General features: G+C 33.1%; 1 protein-coding gene across 4 annotated transcripts in view; it reads right to left on the bottom strand.

Annotated features, from left to right (window-relative positions):
- Positions 1 to 1,329: 1,329 nt before the first annotated feature.
- LOC114324627 (ecdysone receptor) overlaps positions 1,330 to 23,475 on the bottom strand; it is a 1,502,986-nt gene continuing 1,480,840 nt past the window's right edge. For all 4 annotated transcript variants that reach the window (XM_028272498.2, XM_028272499.2, XM_028272496.2 and 1 more), the window contains one exon: positions 1,330 to 22,449. In XM_028272498.2, coding sequence (XP_028128299.1) covers positions 22,199 to 22,449 — 251 coding nt within the window. In that variant the 3' untranslated portion in view covers positions 1,330 to 22,198. The remainder of the gene's footprint in view (positions 22,450 to 23,475) is intronic.

The following is a 23,475-nucleotide window of genomic DNA, read 5'->3' as shown; positions in this document are numbered from 1 at the left end:
TAAAGAGAAAATTAAACAGATCCCGGACGAGTGGCATGCCCTATACAAAGCTCGAACAGCACGAACGCGACTAAAATCCAGGAAAATTTTCGTTGGAACAGTGCAATCTCTAGACTTAAAAACGTGGAAAACTATGAATAGGATAAGAACGGGGGTCACTCCAGTAAAATCAAACATAGTAAAATGGGGGAAAATAGACCAAGATGATGTGAACTGTGACTGTGGAGAAACACGGAATATACATCCTCTTACATGCAGAAACTACCCTCAAAGATTTGTAGTTCGGCAATAAAGATGCAACCGACGTTGCTCGATATCTATTGGGCTGAAATTCTATGAATGACACGTCCGGAGATGATGAAGGAAGTAAAGCCGACAGTATCTTAAGAAACTGGCAGAAATCCTAGAGAAATCTGGAATGTAAGAGTGAGGATAAGTTGTTAAAACAAGAGGCAAGCTCAGTTTTTCTAGACCCGGAACTGGTTTGTGGACTATCATATTATAAAAAGGGAATTTCCTGACGAAACATATAATCAATTATAATCTTATTGTCCTGTGATACATTATCTCAATAAGATGGACCAGTAGTTATACAGTGAGAACTACAGTTTTTTCAAGAATGAAATGAGTGAGGATCTGCTGTTAAGAGATACGAAGAGTTTCTAAGTAGTCTGGTGTAACCATAATATATGTTGCAGTGTAAAGCAGGCCACTCACGATACTGCGCCGTCATTCAATTTTGTCGAATTCGACTAATTAACAAAAATTTTGATCGTGTGCATCTAACAAAATCATTACAATTTGACCACAGAGAGATATCATCGACGATTTTGTCGAACGACACCGCAGTACCGCGAGTGGCCAGCTTTATATCGGCGTAACAGCCGTCAAACTAGATTTACCTACTGTAGAAGAGAAATAATATTTTTTGTATATTTAAGGTAATATTATTATACGTCGCTTAGGACGATGTTAGTGGTATGTAATATTATTCTACCTGATAATTTTTGTTTGATTATCCTTCACTTTTGTCGGTCCTTTCTGTTTCTTTTTATTTTGCGTATTTTTTTAAATAGTTCTGATGCAATTTTCTTGGGGGATCTTAATGCAATTTACTATTTTTATTGGAAATAAGCAATATTACTTTAAAATAAGTTTATTTGACGTTTCGATTTACACTTCGGAAATCATTTCCGAATTGGAAGTGGAAACGTTAATTAATTTATTTTAACGGAAAATTGTGGCTTACTCCCAATAAAAATGGTATTTTTTTAAATAGGGTTTCGGTTTTAACGGTTTATATATTGATAAAGAAATAAAACACATAAATATCTATTAATTTACTGTTTACTGCACAAAATATATCATCGAACATGTCATTGCATACAACACTCGATTTGCGGTACAGGTCATGTTGCAGGTCAACTGTGATAAGGCTCAAGAACGTCCAACAGCCATCATAAATAAAATATAGGCTCTGTACAATAGTAAACTATCTATATAAAGTACATGCAAAAACTATTTCAAAACCGACATATAAATTTTAAGACTATTAACCTTTTTACATCAATAAATAATTTGAAAAATATCTGAATTACATGTTGGTGTTCAAATAATACGTGAAGCCAATTAAATAATTTATTTGTATTCTAAGTCAGGTTAAAATAGCCTTTGCATTTAAACAGACATAGCAGACTAAGTGACAAACCGTCAACAATAAAACTGATTCTACTACTTAAAAATATATTTAGTAACAGATCTCTGGTTAACATCTAATATACAAAGAGAACATAATTATAGTTATACTGACACTTAGTTTGCACATTGACTACTATATCCGATAATAAATAAAGAATTATATGGCTATTAAACGTTTCTCAACCACTTAAGATGGCGACTTTTAAAAAAAATCACCACCCGCTCTATGTATAATACTGCCACTCAGTATTCATCTGTATAAAGTAAACAAATCTACAGGATGTATAAATAAAAAGTCTGATGTTCTATAAAAAATTGAGTACCAGGTGAAGTAATTGGCTGTTGTAAGTAACTCTTGATCTATAAACACTGCCATTTAATGATTTTCTATTATGATTATTTGTATACAGGGTGGGCCAATGAAAACAGTCCACCTCGATATTTGGCAGTAGTTATTAGATTTTAAGGAAATGCCGAAAAAATCGACCTGTTTCGGCATTTCGTTAAAATCTAATAACTACTGCCAAATATCGAGGTGGACTGTTTTCTTTGGTGCACCCTGTATAATACGATAAATAAAACAAAAATCACGTCAAATAAAGTGGGTTAGTTTCACCCAAAATCCAACTGTACAATAAAAAAATGGGTAATAGTTAAGTAAAAATCCAATAATGGACACTGAACTAATAATTAATTGACAAGTGTACTACAACTACAACTTCATTCTATTGCAAATATGTATAGATATTATCTCAAAAAGACGTTGAGGAACTAGAAAAAATTACAAAGGATTGTAGATACAGAAACGGCAAACTAAAATATACAACAAAATATTAATACAGTTTAAATGGCCCCATAATTTACAAGACTGTTGTAGGTAACCAACTATTTATAATATACATATACAGTCGGAAAAATGAAAGATTACCCATGAACGATCACATCAATCACTTATTTTGTATTTGCTGTCTTTTTCTATAACAAACGTTTGTTATTTATAGAAAAAGACAGCAAATACAAAATAAGTGATTGATGTGATCGTTCATGGGTAATCTTTCATCTTTCCGACTGTATCTACAGCCAAGAAAAAACGGGCCTAGACAATTGCAGGTAAACATATCATGATTCTCGCCTACAGAACTGATGTATGCTCACTCCCTACTCCTAGCTCTATTTTATAACTCTTCAGCCAATAAATGTGTCATTAAAAATACGATCAAGCGGTGTTAAACAAACGTTTGTTATTTATAGAAAAAGACAGCAAATACAAAATAAGTGATTGATGTGATCGTTCACGGGTAATCTTTCATTTTTCCGACTGTATCTACAGCCAAGAAAAAACGGGCCTAGACAATTGCAGGTAAACATATGATTCTCGCCTACAGAACTGATGTATGCTCGCCCCTACTCCTTCTAGCTCTATTTTATAACTCTTCAGCCAATAAATATGTCATTAAAAATACGATCAAGCGGTGTTCTTGCTTGTATTTAAGCTTTTTCTCGATTGAATATCTCAAATAAATTATGTAAAAAGGAGATTTAAAACCGCAAAATAATTGGAAGAGTAAAAATTGATGCAGAATAACGTGTCGGAAATGGTTTATTATGCAGATAACAGAAAAGAGTACGCTAGAGTAATAGCCACCGTCAAAAGGCCAAGTATAAGAACAAGATGTTAATGATATTTATTTTAAACATCTTACTGAAATTAGCTAACTTACAACTGAATTTGCTTTTGTATTACCAATTTCTTACTGCAAAATCTGACTTTTTATCGCAGCATCCTGCTTTCAATATATCCTGATATACAGACCTAATAATTAATATATATAAAAAAAGTAAATTAGTAAAATTTGTACATATTGCACGTTCTTTCAATTAATCTAAAATATATTCACTCTTAGTAGGAATGAAACTCTACTGTGAAAGCAGGGTTACAATGTATTCATTTAAATTATTTAAATAAAATTACAATGATAATAATAATAATCGGCATAAATAACTTTTCATAATTCCCTGCTTGGACATAAGAGATTGTGTAACAGAACTTAATATTTACTCTGTATGTTCAACAAAGTGACTAAAATCATTATTACCACAATATATACATTATCATACAAGGATTTTTTTAAAGAGATCGTTACACTAATATAATTTAAAACCTAATATACATAATATTGGGGAAAAATCGACTAATATTTCTTTAAAATTATCTAAAATTGTTACAGTACCTTGGACTATTTGTTACCAACTATTCTAATTTTTTCTGTATTACAATCCCTAACAACGTCACAGGGTAACACAAATTAAATATATAATTTATTTTAAATAAATAAATTTAAATAAAAATAAATAAGGAAAATGATACTAAAGCATAAAATTCCGGATGTTATCCACTTATCAATTAAATAGGTATATGTATTAACAATTTAACTAAGGCCGGCCACTCACTATCAGGTACACCTGAACGGTTAGAATGGAAACAAATAAGCCAGCCTGCAGCGCTACTGAGTGGATCCACAAAGAGGCTTAAACAGGCGATTTTGTAGCCCCAATGATTTTGTAATGGACGCCACAGTGGCGAGGATCGGCCACAGTAGCTGACGACAATGGCTGGCCACTGTCTCCGATCCTCGCCACTGTGGCATTCATTACAAAATCATTGGCGCTACAAAATGGTCTATTTAAGCCACTTTGTGATCCACAGAGTAGAGCTGCAGAGTGTTTCGTCTGTTTCTACGCTTAGAATTGCCAGTTAAAGTAAGAAAACAAACTAGGAAGAAAAAATATAGTTTTAATACCTATATTGTTTTCTTACTTTAACTGACTGGTCTAACTGTATACAGGGTGTCCCCGAAAATAGTGCGTTCCTTAAAGGTATAGGTAGAAGGCACCATGTAGAGCAAAACAGTCTTATAACATTTTTTTTCTAAATGCAACCGTTTGGCTAAAAAACCAAAATACATTTTGGTATGCAAATTGAAATCTGACAACTATGTATACAAAAATCCAAACATAGACAATCACAATTCAAAAATAGTTGCAGCATTTTGCCATAAGTATTACATTAAACCCTGTCTTCACCCTAAACAAACAAACAAATTCTTGTTTTGTTGGATTTTCAAACATGAGATGGTACAATTATTTTGCAGGTGTACTTGTCTGACCTACATTTGTGGTGCCAATAAACTAAATCACAAACAGTTCTTGTACAGTGATGCCAAATTAGTTAATTTTATGAAAATAAAAGTTCGCTTATATGGCGAACAATTTAATTTTTTTTTTTGGAAACGGTTAACTTTAGAAAAAAATGTTATAGGACTTTTTTCTTCTAAATTGTGTATTATGTCCATACCTTAAAGGAACGCACTATTTTCGGGGACACCCTGTATAATAATACGGTATAGAAGTATATGGACTCTCCGGTTTCAAAAATGCAAAAATTTAAAGAGTTTACTAATACTCAGGTTTACTAATTTTTAAAATCCTAACAGGTAGAGAGAGAAAAATCCTTAGAAGATTCTTTGGACCTAATCACAATCCTAATAGTAACCAACACCGAATGAGAGCAAAGGCTGAGGTCAAACAGATGTATAAGACTAGCGACGTAGTCCAAGAGAGTAAATCCCAACGTCTAATATGGGCTGGCCATGTTTACCGACTTCCTAAAGACGTCCGTGGACGTCCCAAGACCCTTTTGACGTCCACGAATGCTATGGAAGCGAGTTGTACAGTCAGGGTTGTAGTGCTATGAGAAGAAGAAGAAGTAACAAGTATAGCAAACGCCAATTCTGATAGTTTCGTTGTGCAGGATTTAGGCCGGCCACTCACATCAGATACACCTGAACAGTTACGCCTGTCAGGTGTATCTGATCGTGTGTGTGGGGGGAATAACTAGCCTCTCATGCGATCTGAAGCCAATCGACACCTGATGAAAATTTGATCAGTTCTACCTGACGGGCCTGTAGACTTGTGTGTGGCAGTTTCATCAGGTGTCTCTGAACAGGTCTCAGTTTTTAACAATCCTTTGTTGTGGACAATTTTCACTTTTAGTTGAGAGCTTCTTAATTTTAATTTATTTTACTGTTGTGTTCCTTTAATTTTACCTAACAAAACAATCAGTTTAAGTACATATTGACACATGTCGCAACGAAATGATGAATTTCATGGCAGATTCATTGAAATTTATAAAAGTGAACCTTGCTTGTGGAAAGTAATAGATAACGAGTATCACAATAGAGAATAGAAAGATGCTGCATACAGAAAATTAGTGCATAAATTGAAGGAAATGGAGCCTGTTGCACACGAGACCTTGGTAAAAACGTTGGCAAAGTAAATACAAGTGATATTAACTCGTTGTACACTCATTCGTTCATGCGCAGAAAATTATTAGTCAATGGTTCATGTCTTAGTTCACAAGGAGATTGATAAGGGTACATTTATTTCTTCTCTGTAACCATTTTTTACACCACTGTTTGTGTTTTTTCCATCACAAAATACAAAAAATACGAAGAGAAAGAGTAATCTTATGGAGAATCCATCGTGAACTGGCAAACTTCAGGTATGGTATACCTTAAGAGTTTGTGTGATCCTCATACCTGTCGGGCGTACCTAATGGCCGTACTTAATGGCGGCCATAGTGTGCCGGCCTTAATTCGTGAGAATGTAACAATAGCAGAGACAAGTTGTCGAAAAATTAAGAAGCTCCTTATTGTTCCATCGGTCGGTGGCATCCGGTAACATGGGGCGCAAATACGTTATTTCTCGCGTACCCCGTCATAAAGACGTGTATGTACTATAATTTACGCGATTGTTAGTTTCCTTTATATAAATTTTTCATTTTTACGTTTTGAACGTGCAGTGTTTTTGAACTGAATATTATTTATACTAAGCTTCTATCTTTGCTACTGCTCCTGTCATAGTTTTTCATAAGTTTCTGCGTTTAAATACAGTTTTCATTGTAAATAATGTGCTTAAATGCTGTTTGATTTTATACTTCTTCTTTTTATAGCTCTGAAATATATATTCGCCTGGCACAAGAATTGTAATTTTGCATTTTTATATACAGTGTTAGTCAAAAGTCCGTCTCCCTCCCCATCGTATCTTTTGAACGGTTATAATTAAGATAGTCAAATTTGGAGGGAGGAAATAAACAGACGTCGGCTTCTCAACTAGTCATAACAGGTGACGTAACAGTGACAGAGCCACTGTGGCCGATAATTTTAAATGGGACCTTATGGTAAGTGATACCTCGTTTAAAAGGTATTCAAAATACCTATTCAGTCATACTAATTGTTTTTGTTTAAGTTGATTTTGGTGAATAAATTAAATAAATATAACATTGTAGTTTCGCATTTAATTAAAAAAAATCAAATGTCCGCCCGTTTTTTTTTTGTCAAAAAAGTTGACGTTTTTCAGTTTTCTAGTAGTTTTTACGTCAACGTCAACCTTTTTGACAAGTAACCATAGGCGACAGTTTGAATTTTTATTAAGTAAATGCGAACTACAATTTTATATTTATTTTATTTATTCTTCAAAATGAGCTTAAACTCAAACAAAATTAGTATGACTTAATAGGTATTTTCAATACCTTCCAAACGAGGTATCACTTAACATAAGATCCCATTTAAAATTATCTCTGTCACAGTTGCGCTGTAAAGTCATCTGTCACTATTACGTCACCTGTCATGACTAGTTGAGAATCCTACGTCCGTTTATTTCCCAAATATCCCTCCAAATTTCACTATTATAAGTATAACCGTTCAAAAGATACGAGGGGAGGACGGACTTTTGACTAGCACTGTATAAATGTTGACGCGCGGGGTACTTTTACGATGAGTATCATTTATCGATATTTATCTATTATTAGTACGTATAGATCGTAGGGCAAAACTAAATAAATCTATGATTTGAATTTAATTTTAAGAGAATATAGTTTTAGCTACATACAGCTATAAAACCAATTTCATACTTCCCCTATGTACTTTTCAGTAAAAGCTACAATAAAATAAATAATTTAATAATGTTAAATATTAGACAAAATTACACTTTCAATATAGTTTGTCCTACCCTGCTTTTAATCACATTACACTAATTAATTAATTAATTTACCTTGTTTAAAATAGCGGTAACAAAAATCCTCTTCAACGTACTCGCGTTAAACGAGGATATAAACAACCCTCTTGCGGTTAAAATGGTTAAAAATTTAAAATAAGAGTGATGTATTCTATATCAAATAAAATATGACACTCCCTTGTATCTGGTACGTAACACAAAGTGTCATAAAAATTGTAGAACGTAATTATACTAAGCTAACTCATGCTCTTAAAAGAATAAATAAATATCAAATTTAGCTACAGAGAATAATTAAGGCAGCGATATGTGTAAATTTGTAAATAAACATTATGTAATCAAGTTACATATACTTTATAACACAATCTGTGCTGATTTGTAACGTAGTGATTGTTATCAAATCACTACGTATAATAAGATCATTGTAATCGTAGGTAAACAAATATTACGAAGCTACTAGTAGTTGGATAAATACATTAGATTTTTCTCCCAAATTTCTAAAATTTCACTGAGAAAAAAAACTGGTACTGAAACAATCGATATTAACAGACTATTCTAAATTTAAAGCAGTACAATTAAAATAGTTTGAGTAATTACTACATATTTAAGGGTCAACTGACAGGAGCACTATATATTGTTACACTTAAAAAAAATGTGTTTTCTAGGTTGTTTTCTCTTGTCAGTCGAGACTTACATACAAAATGGATAATATTGAATAGTCTGTTGCTTTTATGTAACGATTTCTTCCGTTTTAGTAGCGGTGGATTTCAAAAGAAATCAGTACAAAACTTCAATCTAACAGAAGAATAACTTGTCAAATATAAAAAATATTTAAAAGAGTTGGAATTCAGGTTTCGCTGTATGTCACACCGACTTAGAAAACTGCAATAGTCAAGATAATTATAGATACTAAAAACAATGTGTTCCAGAAGTTCTACTGACTCTTGGTCTCGAGTATTGTAATATATGCCACTTTTAAATTATTTGGTTTTATGGTAGACATATATCGTGCTTTCTTTTTATGACTTCGTAATTTCCGAATATCGTTTAGTATTCAACTAATACCCACTGGGAATGGTATAATATATATTGAGCCCTCTTGTATTCAAGCAATAACAAAATTACGGAAAATGAAAAAATATAAAATAAAAGAAAACGGGATTACCATTTTATATTTTGCAGATGATGCAACGGTAGTTAAAAATGAAAACGACTTCTACGCCAGAATAGAACGGAAAAGATCTTTTGACATTATGATTTCCACTTCTAAATCAGATATTTGATATACGTATCTCTGAGATGCACGCTTGAAATAGATGGAGTAATTATCAAGCAAAAAAACGAAACCCAAATAGTTAGAAACCCAATTATCAAGTTTTGACGATGATGCGGCGGTAGTACAGGAACAAAAAATAACAATTTTGAGACCAAATGGAGAATCTACAAGACAACTAAAACGCCTATCATGACATAATACAAAAATTAGACCAGAAAAATTAAAAGTTAAAAGAATAAATTAAACAACAGAAATAAAGATACTTCGTAGAATATCTGGAAAGGTATTCCTAGGCATGTAAGGTTGTGGAAAATATCAACTAGATTAAAAAAAAGAGTGAAATTAACACATATTAACAGAAGGAAGAGGGAGGTGAAGGAAGAAGATGGGAATCGTTGAAGATAGACGACGTAATCACTAAAAAAGCAGCTGTATTAATGAACGAAAGGGTTAAAATGAAACATTCAATTCAACTAAAATAAAGAAGACAGAAAAAAATTTCTACTGTTCATTTCTGAATTAATATGATTACAAAACTATGTTCTTGTGGCATTTCTGTATTATTTATTATATTAAATAGAAATTAAACACAATTTGAATTGATAATACGTTGATTTTGAAGTTTCAATTTTTAAGTTATGAAAATAAATACTTTTTACTCAGAAGTATCCACTAACCATTTTTCATCTTCATACATTTTGCCTACAGTCTGGGCATTTTTAAAAATGTTTACAAATGGTCAGTGGGCTCGATGGCTTAGCAGACTGGTAGACTCATTAAGAATTGTATAGTTTACTAGGATCATAGCTTGAGCCACACGCTAGTCAGAGAAATACTTCAATCTTAGCAGAATAAAACCCAAAGACATAAAACCCAAGGAGATTCGTTGATCTCTCTAATTGAAGGTGCTAAGACGCTATAAAACTTATAGCGTTGTTAACTATTTCTTTTACCGCATTTGACAATTTCTCGACATTATTTTTCGTTACTTCCCTCTTTTTTTGTGACATTGGTTTCGATGTAAGTTTTTTTGCTACAATTTTCTTCTTTAGCTCAATATGCTAAATTTTTGATTTGCTATGCACTATTCTTTAACGTACCTCTCTTATTTGTCCTCCTTTTTTAAAGACTACTTATGTAGTGTTATATTTTATCTGTTTCGATATGTAGTATTCATCAACTATATTTGCAATAGTAGTTCCTGTTTTGTTTATATATTTGTAAGCTGTATGTTCTCTTTAAGAATGCCCCTACCGTTTTTTTTTCTATATTTTATCACAAGCTCTCTTGTTGGCATCTAGTCAGAAAATAACTATAACGGCCGGTTTCACAAAGTAAAGTTAACTTGTGGTTAAGAGATAACCACAGGTTACCCCAAAAACTAGCGAAGTATGGTTAACTCGCAGAATTTTTAACCAGAGGTTGGAGTGGGTTACCCTTATGTGTATACCCAGAAGGGTAACAATTATGAAACTAAAACGCATATTTTGGGGTAATTATGAGGTTATCTCTTAACCAGAAGTTAACTTTACTTTGTGAAACCGGCCGTAAGAAAATATCACGTAAATATCACGTGTGTCGGTTTAATAGACTGACAGACTCGCTCTGAAGTGAGCAGTAAGAGGTTCATGGTTCAAACCACACGACAGCCATAGAAAACTTAGAAACGCATCTGTTTGACCACATGACCGAATAACATTACTGGATGAACTAAATAATGGGAGATATTTCAAATAAATAAAAAGATAATGTTTTTGTTGCTTATAATTAAACAAAAAAAATTTTTTGAATGAAGCTTAAATTAAAATTAGACACATTAAACATAACTCTCACGAGAACCTTATTCCATAACTCTTTTAAATGTATCTCTTGTTTAACTGCAATCCCTACTCTGCAAAAAATCTGGCAACGATACTTAACTTGTTCATTAACGTCGTTTAGCTTATCAAGAAAAATTTTTCAAACACGTATATGATTAACAGTACAGTCCTTTTTAAAAATTATTTCCTTTTAAACCTTAATAATCCATGCAGTCTTTTTATTCTTAATTCTATGACAGACAAACATTTATGAAAAACTACAGTTAGCACGATGGCAGTCCAAAAAATTTGGCAGTGTCAAATGTACAAGGTGCGTTATAAAAACAAGTATTTTTACTTTGTTGACCCATTTAATTTCACAAACAAGCAGAAAAAAATTTCTATTTTTACTAGTATTTATTTTGCTGAAAAATTACGGCAAAATCTTTGTGTAACATTAAGTTGAGTTTTTAAAATGAATAATACCGACGGATTCAGGAATTTCTGTTTAATAATTCTCATATTCCGATTACTTGACTGATATAACGTTGCGGATTCATAACGTCCAATAGTTGATTCTGTAGATTTAGTGGACGGCTCCACGAGCGACAAGTATACGCCAGCAGTAGCCGTAAAACGAACTTAAGGTTCCGCGGAACGGAATAGGAATAGCCGAACTGAACCGACTACGCACAAGTCCTGTGGTCGGTTCAGTTCGGCTATTCCTATTCCGTTCCGCGGAACCTAAGTTCGTTTTACGGCTACTGCTAGCGTAAATTTGTCACCCGTGGAGCCTTAGCCTAAGGTTCCGCGGAACGGAATAGGAATAGCCGAACTGAACCGACTACAGGACTTGTGCGTAGTCGGTTCAGTTCGGGTATTCCTATTCCGTTCCGCGGAACCCCGAGTTCGTTTTACGGCTACTGCTGGCGTAAACTTGTCGCTCGTGGAGCCGTTCGCTTAGAATGACCCTACCACCAGAGAACCTCATTGCATACCGTATTTCATATTTGTTATCTTTATAATGATATCGATGATATTATATTCTGGTATTAAAGGATATTGATAGAATCGTCTCTAGTTGTCACTGAAAGTATCACTACTCAAAAATCACTGATGAAGGTCAGTGAAAATCACAGTGATGTCGCTGAAAGTAGAAGGAAAATGGGGTCTGGAAGACGAAGGATGTCCTGGTTGAAAAATCTACGTAGGTACATGGTTTAACACAACAACCACAAATCTTTTCAGAGCGGCAGTGTGCAAAGTACAGATTGCCATGATGGTTGCCAACATCCGAAACGGATAGGCACTACAATAAGAAGAATAAGAAGAAATAACTCGACCTGTTTGGATTGACCACTGTTTAGTTCTTCCGGGATATTAAAGAAGTGTTTATTTGTAATATTTGTATCGCTATGTTAACGGTAGATGGAAACAATAGTTGCTACTACCTCGTTTAGTTATGAATACAGGCTGAGAAGTTCCTATGACTTACTTCTTCCTTCATTTCTTCCAGCTGCCTAGATGTATCCTCCACTTGAAGCCCAGTGACTATGTGATTTTATCGACAAAATCCATTTACATTAGTCGGTTTGGAAAGTAGTGGGAATCACAACAGATTATGCAGCTGTAAAAAGCTTCTATACTCTATACTATCCAGTTGAAACTTATGTAGACGACTTAACTAACGCCTTAAATATAGCCAGGGCCGCGCCGTACACGTGTGCAATGTGTGAGGTGCACACAGGCGTCAGCAAAGAGGGCGCCACTAGAGTTTTGCAAACAGGCGCTACCACGTGCTGACTTATCACTGAATATAGCCCTTATACTGAGAGCATAGTCCTTTTTAATCACCAGATACAACATTCGTATACTCGTAAACCTCTGAAACACTTCGTCTTTACTATGAAAACTGGAGCTCCCGTGCCAATTAACCAAAAAGTGGTTACGTTTTTGGTAGTACGGTGAACATATTTTGCTTTGAATGTGCAAATTTTACAGATTATGGTGATGGCAGCGGGATCGAATGCGGCTATCGCTTTGTCTGTTGCTATCGACCTTAAATTTGTTCCGATGGAGTGGGTTAACGGAATCAATTAAAAATAAGTGTAAACAATGAACAATAATATATTTATTTGTGTCGATAAAAAGACGTGTTTTGCTTATACATATCTCGAAAGGGCGTGTTGTTGACGCATCGCGTCTATCCCGTCGCCCCCTGGGGCATGACTGCCGACGGGAGGTTGTAAATAGACCCGTGGTTGTGTATCGACTGACGCTGTGGCTAAAAAAACCACAAACGCTAATATGTTTGTGTTTCTACCATCTGGCCGGAAAGGCGTTAAATTACTACATCTGGCGTTTTAAAAGCTCAGACCCTTTCTGTAGTTTTAAGAAACGTCTTCGAATGCATTTCCAGAGTGCGTTGACATAAGGTCTGATAAGGTAATTAATTTATGGGGAATTGAGTTTGTCAAACTGAACACACCAAAAACATTATGGTTAGGGGAACATTTCGTTTCGTAAAACTTCTTAGCATCTGGTTTGTATATTAAATGTGAATTTATATGACCGTTTTGAGTAAAATTATTAAAAAATAAAATTAGCAAAAATAGTAATTAAAGCGTGTCACCACAAATTTAAAAAACAACGTGTTTAAATTCTTTCGTAGTACTTTAAAAATAGTGGAAAAAATTGTTGCTAGTAATGTGAAATTAAACAGATCATTGTATGTCACAACGCTTCGTTAATTATGTACTTACCTATATAATAATGGAATAATTGTATATGTATAAAACTCTCTCGATTTTATAACCTCACCATGTCGATATTAAAAATTTGTGCCGGGTATATATTTACACAAAGACTTTTTTACTTAAGTTATATAGTTTATTAATTACTTATAAAAGTCTTTGTTTCAACTGTTTATTAGACTGCATGGATCTTTATGTGGGTATTTCTATAAATAACCAAACAATCTGTACTATTGCTTTTTTACCTGGAGAGCTTTTTAAGTAAACTTGTTTGTTAGCCTAAAAACAATTCTGATGTTTTTAACTTCCTTAGAATAGGGCTTTTCATTCAGTCATTTGTTTCGAGCTTCTGTCATATGTCCTATAATCCGTGTATATTAATATTATACACAGATTATACAACATATGACATAAGCTCGAAACAAATGACAATCGATGAGAAGCCCTATATAGTCAACTTTACATGTTTTGCTGAAACATCAGGCTACTACCAAAAATGACAATTTGAAAGTGTTTTTGTGTACAAAAATTTGTAGACCTAACATAAGGTCTTATTACCATTTTAATCTAAACTAAATTTCCATTAGAAACAACAAAGGTGACACCTTAATATTTTTATTTGTCAATGTAGAAAAAATACAAGAGAAATGAACTGAAATGAACTACATTAATGGGGCTTTCATCGATTGTCATTTATTTCGAGCTTATGTCATGCGTCACATAATATAAATATATATACGTCATACGTCTTTGGTTTGTATCATCGGTATATACCAATAACGTATGACGTAGATATATTAATATTATGTGACACATGACAGAAGCTCGAAACAAATAACTGTGAATGAAAAGCCCTATTCTTAACAAACAGATTAACAATTAGTTTGAAATGGTCATTTTTCTGGGGAAGCTGACTGTTTGTTGTGGAAGTTATAAACAATACTGTGTTATATATGTTCTTGAACATGAATTTCCATCAAGTGACTGTCAAAAATACTGCAAATCAATTATTCTTATCCACTATTAAGTGCTTCGAAAACATTTTAATGAAAAACTGTAGATGCGGTATTGTGACCGACAATAAACATTTAGGCAGGCCACTCACTGACAGGTCTAACTGTTCAGTTCAGGGGTACCTAATAGTGAGTGGCCGGCCTTATAAACATTAAACCGTTTATGAATATTGCTCAAAGACTGACATTAAAAATGACGCAATATTATGCGTAGTATATCACTTGCTCAAAGATTGTTTTAAAATAACGTCAATGAAAATCTAAAATTTAATTGGAAATATTCGCATTCTAATTTGTAGAATCGTTTTTAAATCCAACCACACATTGTACAGACTATTTTAATAGCTGAACGAAACTTATGACCGTTTGGTTATTTGAAAAAATGCCCACGAATTAACATCAAGTGAAACACTAGGTATCATGATGATGAAACATGAGTGGGTGAGAGACAGAGTCACTGCTGGCAGTGAGTACAAACTATCGAATGTTAGCATCTTTCAAAAATTAATTTTGCAATTGTGTCAAAAAAATGCATTTGTTCGTACAGATTAGAAGATAAACTGCAGTATAGTTTACTGCAGATCAATATAATATAGTGATTTAATGGCTTTAAATTTTAAATCTTTTAAAATTGCATTATCTCCAATGTTAACCACCATGGGTTTCGATACTTGCTGATTGTGCATTATAAAGAATAATGTGCGGCATTGATCGGCCCTTGTCGAGACCTTTGAAGGGAGTTTATAGTTGCAAAAAGGTGTAAAAGAACCAAAATCAGTATATCTTTATCTGCACTATACTGTTTCGTTTCAAAATATTCGTCTGTTGGTTTTTTATTTATTTTGGTAATATGAGTTCGAATCAGCATATTGTGGAGGTAATGAGTTATTAAATGATCTAATGACGATCGCAAGCAGTTTTTCTTAATCATCCTTTCCACATATCATCTGAATATTCATAATTGTTTATTTATTTATTTATTTAATTAAAATTGGTTCACTTCAGCAAGTATCGCACAATAACTATAAAATAGACGTCTAAAGTCCACCCCTGTCCCCAATTTTCTAAACAGTAACACAAAATGATAAATGTTGTATACTGATTTATATTTTAGTGAAGAATTTAAAATGTGCAGAAGCGCATTTTTTTAAATTATATTCAATGGAGTTTTATAAGTAATTTTTTTTTAAGTTCTTGTAATTATCACAAAATACTTTCCTCGAATTTTGTGATTCTGTTTCACCGCTTTGACCGTGATTGTTACTAAAATGGTGAAGGTTCAATATTCAGTGATGGCTGTGTAAAAAAAGTTTGGACTGCTCCTATAATTCATTTGTTTATTTATTGATCTCTGTCAATAATAACTCCATTCATATAAACTTAATGAAAATGGTGTGTGTATATACTACCAGTTGGAGTGAAGGAGAGAGAAACTTTAGATGCGCATTGTATAAGTTATTGATAGGCATGTGAAACGAATTGTCAGTGATAGTTCACATGATATTTGATGACCAATCTCTTTTATTTACTCTATGTGCTGATTTGGCTGCTCTTGAAGCCATTCAAATGGTTTACTAATGATTATTTCGTGGCTCTACCATCATCGGAGCTACATTCAAGTTTATCACATAGTTCAAATGGTGGTTTATGAACAGCCAAGGCTACTGTATTATCAGTCAATGTCGTTTGGCAATTATAATTATGGACTCTTCTTCTTCTTGATGTGCATATCCGTGACGAACGTTAGCAATTTTCATGACAATCTTTATTTTATCTGCAGCAGCGCGGAAAATCTGCACAGATGTTGTGTTGAACCAGGTTCTCAGGTTGTCCTTCTTCTTCCTGGACCCGAGAATCATGGACTAAGAACACTTTACTTACTATGTGGTGTTACAACCCTTCGTGGGTTTTAACCGAGTCGACAACATGCCACCACTCTTCTCTTTCTTGAACAATCTCCATCCAGTTCTCCACGCCCATAGCTTTCAGGTCTTCTACTATATTATCTCGCCACCTGAGTCGAGGACGTCCACGTGGTCTCTGTTCTTTCATCAGAATGTTTCCGAGGTGTTCTCTGGATGTGCTGGTGTCTGGGTATAGTTCTTCAAGCTCTTTGTTAATTCTCATCATATATTGTCCTGCTGCTTCATCAAGCCCAAAGATCTTCCTTTCCCAACTAAGAACATTACAATATCTTATATTTTACTTACTTTTTTTATTTATTTTCAAAAGAAATGTATAATAATTGTTGAAAGATGATGCGATTCGAAACTATAGTCTAAAGGAGTCAACCGACTGCTGAGTGACATAACAACTTTTTCCTGAAGTCTTTGTACCATTAATTATTTTGTACACTTACTGGGTAAAGTTTAATACATGGTGAATCTCTATCTAATATAAAACTCTGCAGACATCTCTCTTCGCGACAATAAATAAAATATTTACTTCTTGAACAATTTTTAAACCAACAACTTTCTACAATGGAAAGGCCATCCAAATATTATTAGAATCACATCATAATCTAGACTTTTTATATGTAAAATTACTGGCAACTCTTCCTATACAATACATAAATATTGCCCATATCATTTTTACCTGATAACATAAGGTATAAGGTTGACTCCTGAGTAAACAAATATGTGCTTTTTTTAAGTCCAGTTTAAAGAAGATTCCTAATTATATTAATCATTAACAATATATACTTGTTCATGAGCTCAACCTTAGGAATGACAATTATTGCAATTTTTTTTAATATTTAATGTCATTACTTGAAATTGAAATATATTTTGCTTTTTTGTGCCATCTTACCATATTCTAAAATCGGTATATACATTATAAAGATCTTCATTACAATACTCACTTTCCGTGAAATTTGTAGCATTTGAAGATTACGATCTAAAATGTAATAGACAAATGTGAGCTGCCATAACGTCACGGAATTAGTCAGCTGTCAATAGGGCTATTCAACGCCGCCATTTTTCTTGACATATGACGTACAATATATATACGTCATACATCATTGTATATATGTCAAGAGTGCGAGAAAAATGGCGCCGATGAATAGCCCTATTGTCTACAGCAAAGTCCAAAGGCTATCTACAAAACCGATACGTTCCAGTATTGAATTTAGTAAAAAAAGTTATTCTATATTAAATTCATAATGAGAGTATTATGTCCAGCATATTCCTCTAATGTCACAATCTTTATTTATATTTAAATATAAAATGTTCACTTTTGCACAAAGAATCTTTTAGAAATATTGATGAAGATAGCATAAGTACATTATAATTTTCAATTGCAAACATAAACACATCAATTTTTATACAAAAAATACTTTTGCTTCACGAACAAGAATACAATAAAAATAAAATGAATTTGAAAATGAATAACGATAAATAAATTGAATTAAAAACATAATTATACAAATAATAAATACAAAAATCAATTATAATAAATATATGGGTTGACTCAAACGTTAACTTGGACTTTTAAGGCAATAGATGGCGCTGAAATTATGTGTGTCTAAACAAAATACTTCTGTCTCATTTTTTTATGAAAATATGTTTATCTACATCGATGAAAAATATGTTTATATGCACGTTATTTAAATGTAATGCTTGGCGCAAACCAACAGAACACAAAAACTACCACAAACAGGCAATAAAAACACTTGTACTACAGATTAAACGACTAGGATAATTAGTGCTCTCTAGTAGTGTAGTCTAATTTTAAAATAGTTTCAAGATAGTTTAGGGTAAATTAAAAATAAACTCTCTTGGGGCAGATCTGCCCACACCAAACATAAACAAGTTGATACTGCGCTAAATGAGGCATGCAGGATAGGAACGGGGTGGATGAAACCACTCTCAAATCTATATAAAACAGCTGGTTTTGCAGAACTCTCAACACGCAGAGGCGTTGCAGAACACATCGAGAAAATTCTACAGATCGCGGATATACCTCGCTCTATACAAAGCTCGAACACCACGAAAGCGACTAAAATCCAGGAAAAGCTTCGTTGGAACAGTGCAGGATGAACCGCCTGAGTATGTTTCTCTTCCACAGGTTCAATGGACCTCTAGAGTTTAAAACGTGAAAAACAACTATGAATAGGATAAGAACGGGAGTTGCTCCAGTAAAATCAAACATGGTAAAATGAGGGAAAATAGACCAAGATGATGTGAACTGTGACTGTAGAAAAACACAAAATATGGAACATTTTTTTACAAGCAGAAACTGTCCTCATCAGTGTACCCTAGAAGATTTGTGGCTCGCCAACAAAGATGGAACCGACGTTCCCGATAGTGGGCCAAAATTCTATGAATGACATGTCCGGACACGATAAAGTAAAGAAAGTAAGAAAATTAAGTCAACAGATCAAATAATATATAATGTTAATCTCCAACATTGAAGGTATGATTCAAAGAAATAAAATACTCAAATACCGAGTACTCAGAAAATTGAAATTAGAGGAGAGTAGTTTTGGAATTTATATTTAAATAAGGCTATTTCGAAATGCAGTCATTTCACAAACCATAAGGGTTGCTTGTAAACATATGTACTTATATTGTTCAAAATTTTATTAAGGAAATTGTAAACAAGTTAGGTTATTTATTTACAGAGTGTTAGTAAATAAGTATGAAAAATTTTAAGGGCTAATTCTACATGAAAAATAAATGCCGGTTTGCTCTATAAACATATGTCCGCAAGTGCTTCGTTTCCGAGATACGGGGTGTTGAAATTATTATTTCAAACTGACAATTTATTTATTGCTCTAAGACCAGTTGAGCTATGAAAATGAAATTTGGTGAGTTTTAGGAGGTAGTTATTGCGCATGTTTTGACATACAATTAAGAATTTTGTATTCATCATAGGCGCGCATACGGGTAAGTCTGAATTTTTTTAAAGAAAAAAATAGTACGCCACTGAGATATTTCAAAATAAAAATTATTTTTAAATTCCACGTTTAATTTTTAATAAAAAACCGCTCTTGCCTTTTTTTTCTTATGGTGCACCGTTTTTATGCAGAAAATTAAACATCTTGGCGCGTATTTTTCATTTCTTAATACATTATCAAGAACTATCCAATATAATATTATTTACTAAACTAGAACAATAACAGAAAATATTACTAATAAGATTTAAACTAGGTGCAAAGCTGCAAGAAATGTTTAAAATGATCTCCTTTACAGAGGTAACAGAAGAATTTTATATTCATCATTGGCGTGCACGGGTAATGTTCTGAATTTTTTTAAGAAAAAAATAGTACGCCACTGAGATATGTCAAACTAAAAATCATTTTTGAATTCCTCGTTCAATTTACGACAAAAAAGCTTTCTTGCCTTTTTTTCATACAAGGCGCCGTTTTTATACAAAAAAATAAAATATCTTAACGCTTACAAAGTATTTGAGGTAGTTTCCATTTGCATAGAAACTTAGTTCAAATACTTTATAAACGTTAAGATGTTTTATTTTTTTGCATAAAAACGGCGCCGCATATGAAAAAAAGGCAAGAAAGATTTTTTGTCGTAAATTAAACCAGAAATTCAAAAATGATTTTTAATTTGACATATCTCAGTGGCCTACTATTTTTCTCTTAAAAAAATTCAAACCATTACCCGTACGTGGGCCAATGATGAATATAAAATTCTTCTGTAACCTCTAAAGGAGGTCATTTTTAACATTTCTTGCAGCTCTGCACCTAGTTAAAATCTTATTAGTAATATTTTCTGTTATTGTTCCAGTTTAGTATTGTTATATTGGATATTTCTTGATAATGTATTAAAAAACGAAAAATACGCGGCAAGATGTTTTATTTTTCTGCATAAAAACGGTGCACCATATGAAAAAAAGACATGAAAGGTTTTTTATCACAAATTAGACGTGGAATTTAAAAATAATTTTTAATTCGAAATATCTCAGTGGCGTACTATTTTTTTCTTTAAAAAAATTCAGGCCATTACCCGTAGGCGCGCCAATGATGAATACAAAATTCTTAATTGTATGTCAAAAAATGCGAAATAAGTACCTTCTAAATCTCACCAAATTTCATTTTCATAGCTCAACTGGTCTTAGAACAATAAATAAATTGGCAGTTTGAAATAAAAATTTTAACACCCCGTATCTCGGATACGAAGCATTGGAGACATATGTTTATAGAGCCAACCGACATTATTTTTCATGTCGAATTAGCCCTTAAAATTTTTCATACTTATTTACTAACACCCTGTATATTATTCTCCAAAAGTGGCTAAAATCCCAAACAGCATCATATTTAATACATACACTACTATAATCACGTTTTTTCGATACCTCTATACTTATGTCTCTGAAGGAGGAGAAATTCATAGTCAAACATTTTTGGAGAACAGTTCCACACAAACATCACTGATCTTATTTGTTGTGCTTTCTCTTAACAAAGTGTAAAAAGTATAGTTATCAACATTTGATAACACAATAAATAAAGAAATTTATAAAATAATTATAAAATATCGATTTTTCCATAATATTTCTTAATATTGGCAAAGAAATGATTGAAATGATCTTAGAAGTGGTTCCTACTATTACTGGAAAGAGCACACTACTAATTGGTTTAAAATGTTTAGTACAAGGTTTTAGACCTGTTGTGAACACATCATCTATAAAATATTGTAAGAAGATTTTTTACTAATTACAGTATTAAGTGTTAAAATCTCAATTTTTAGTGTTCTGTTCGTTTTTCTTCTTATCTAGCTGCAGAAATGTCTAATGGCGAAAACTATATCGTATAAAAAATGAGTAGACTATTAACTACACATTCAGTTTAAACATCAATAGTTTTTCAAGGCAGGATAGTCTATTATAAAGAGGTTATGTTATTCTTATACTCAATGCGCACGTGTAGTACAGTGCCTCATCTAAAAATTTGAGATGGCACACGTCGAAAATAGCACAGTTCAAGTCGCTACGTCTGAAATCACTTCACTTTCATATATTTTTTCTTCGGACGGCTGCTGATTTTCTTTTTTCTTTTAAGTTATTTGAATCTTCCCCTTGAAGTAATTCCGCCCCATTGCCAAAATACGGTGCTTTATATCCAAGAATAAAACGGTTAAATTGCACGATTTGGACATTTTACGTTTTTCATCTTTCTTTTCTTCTTCATTGTTTAATTTTTCGTTTCTTTTGCACCAGCCCTCAGACTTTTTAAATCCGTTTTTAAGCGGAAAGGCACCTTGAATGGTTTTTTAGTTCAGTCCTGTCCAGTCTTACCAATTAAGTAAGCATATCGCCAAGAAAGGTTCTTATATAAAAGTTTTTCATAGAGGCTTAAAAAATCTACGTATAGTTTGATTCTTAATATGAATAAGTCGAACTACGTCATCCTAACAAATGTTTTTTATATTTCTTCTATAGGTGCCGTCGTGTTAGTTTATAAAAAAAGAGTAATATAATATTGTTCACAGCCAGCTTGGTGGTGCTAACGTCATACTGTCTGATTTTCTCTGTCCTTTTTTTGCTTCTATATACAACGATATTTAATAACAATCGAACAGTTGTACCTTCGTAGCACCACCCTTTCCGGGGTATCCGGGGGGGTCATGTAGACTATGTCTTCAGGTCGACGTCCCAAATTTCTGCTAAGAACGGGGGTAACTTTTTGTTTTTTAGTTTCAAGCTGAAGCACATTTTCGAGTTTTGGTTTCCCAAAGTCCTCAGCTCTGTCAACACTGATAAGAGTTTCGCGAATACCGTGCCTGGTTTTGGCTTTCTCCTGTTGTCTACGTATGCCCGAAGGGCTTCTAGGTATATTTCCTGGATTTTCTCCACTTTCCAGCCTTCAATTAGATCTGGTCGTTCTAAAATAAAGAAATAAAAATTAATATAATTATAATCTAAAAAATACTACAACATAATATAGTAGGTACTATCACTAAATAGTACCTAAGTTTTATTTTATTTATAACAAATCACCGAAACATTTGCTAATGGCAAGAGACTGGCTAATCATATTAAAGATCAAATGAAGAAGGCAGAAATCAAAAATCTACGAATGAGGAAATTACCTAATTTAAAAATATAAGAAAGAAATCTTATCTTACTGGCAGTATAGAAGAAGACAGCTCAATTAAACAATAGGAACATTTTACAGAGCAACTTAGATAAATCGAAATACAGCAATAAATAGAAAAGAGAAAGAATAACTGATCGAATTACGCGAAATGAGTCACTTCAAAATTAGAAACGTATTAGAAAGTTCTATAAGCACAGAGATATACCTAAATAGATATGGGTGGAAGAGACACTCAAACTCAGCAGAAAATTATGAAATCTCTATAAAACTAAAGGATACAACAGAGGCACCTTTCGACATTTTCTAGTGCCCAATTTCCTCTCATGTCGATTGTTGCAATGGCCTGTTGGTCTTCTCTAAGTTCTTTGGAGCTCATTAATTTTCTTATTCATTCCATCCATGTTTTTTCAGTTTTCCTCTCTTCTGTCTTCTAATATTGTTTTCTATTTGCTTTACGTAACCTTACCATGTGAGCTGCTTTTATGATTTCTTCATTTCTTAACGTCTCCCTTCTCGAGATCCTTTGCGTTCGCCTTATTACATACATTTCCGTGGCTTCTACCTTTCTTCGGTTTCTCTGTCAATCGCTACCATTCACATCCGTATAATATGTAGCATTCTTTTTGCCAGAGTTTACCAGAGTTTCATTTATGTTAAACGTTTTCTTCTTTGTTATATTCTTGTTCCAGAAAATTCCTTTAAGGCATCCTATAGCTTTTCTGGCCTCTATTAGTCTGGTGGCATTTTCTTGGTCATATGATTAAATATTGTTCTTATAGTGTTTGTCACTCCGAGAAGTCAGTACAAGATC

Source organism: Diabrotica virgifera, chromosome 2, assembly GCF_917563875.1.
Source record: "Diabrotica virgifera virgifera chromosome 2, PGI_DIABVI_V3a".
Lineage (NCBI taxonomy): Eukaryota > Metazoa > Arthropoda > Insecta > Coleoptera > Chrysomelidae > Diabrotica > Diabrotica virgifera.
This window is presented reverse-complemented; position numbering and strand designations above follow the sequence as displayed.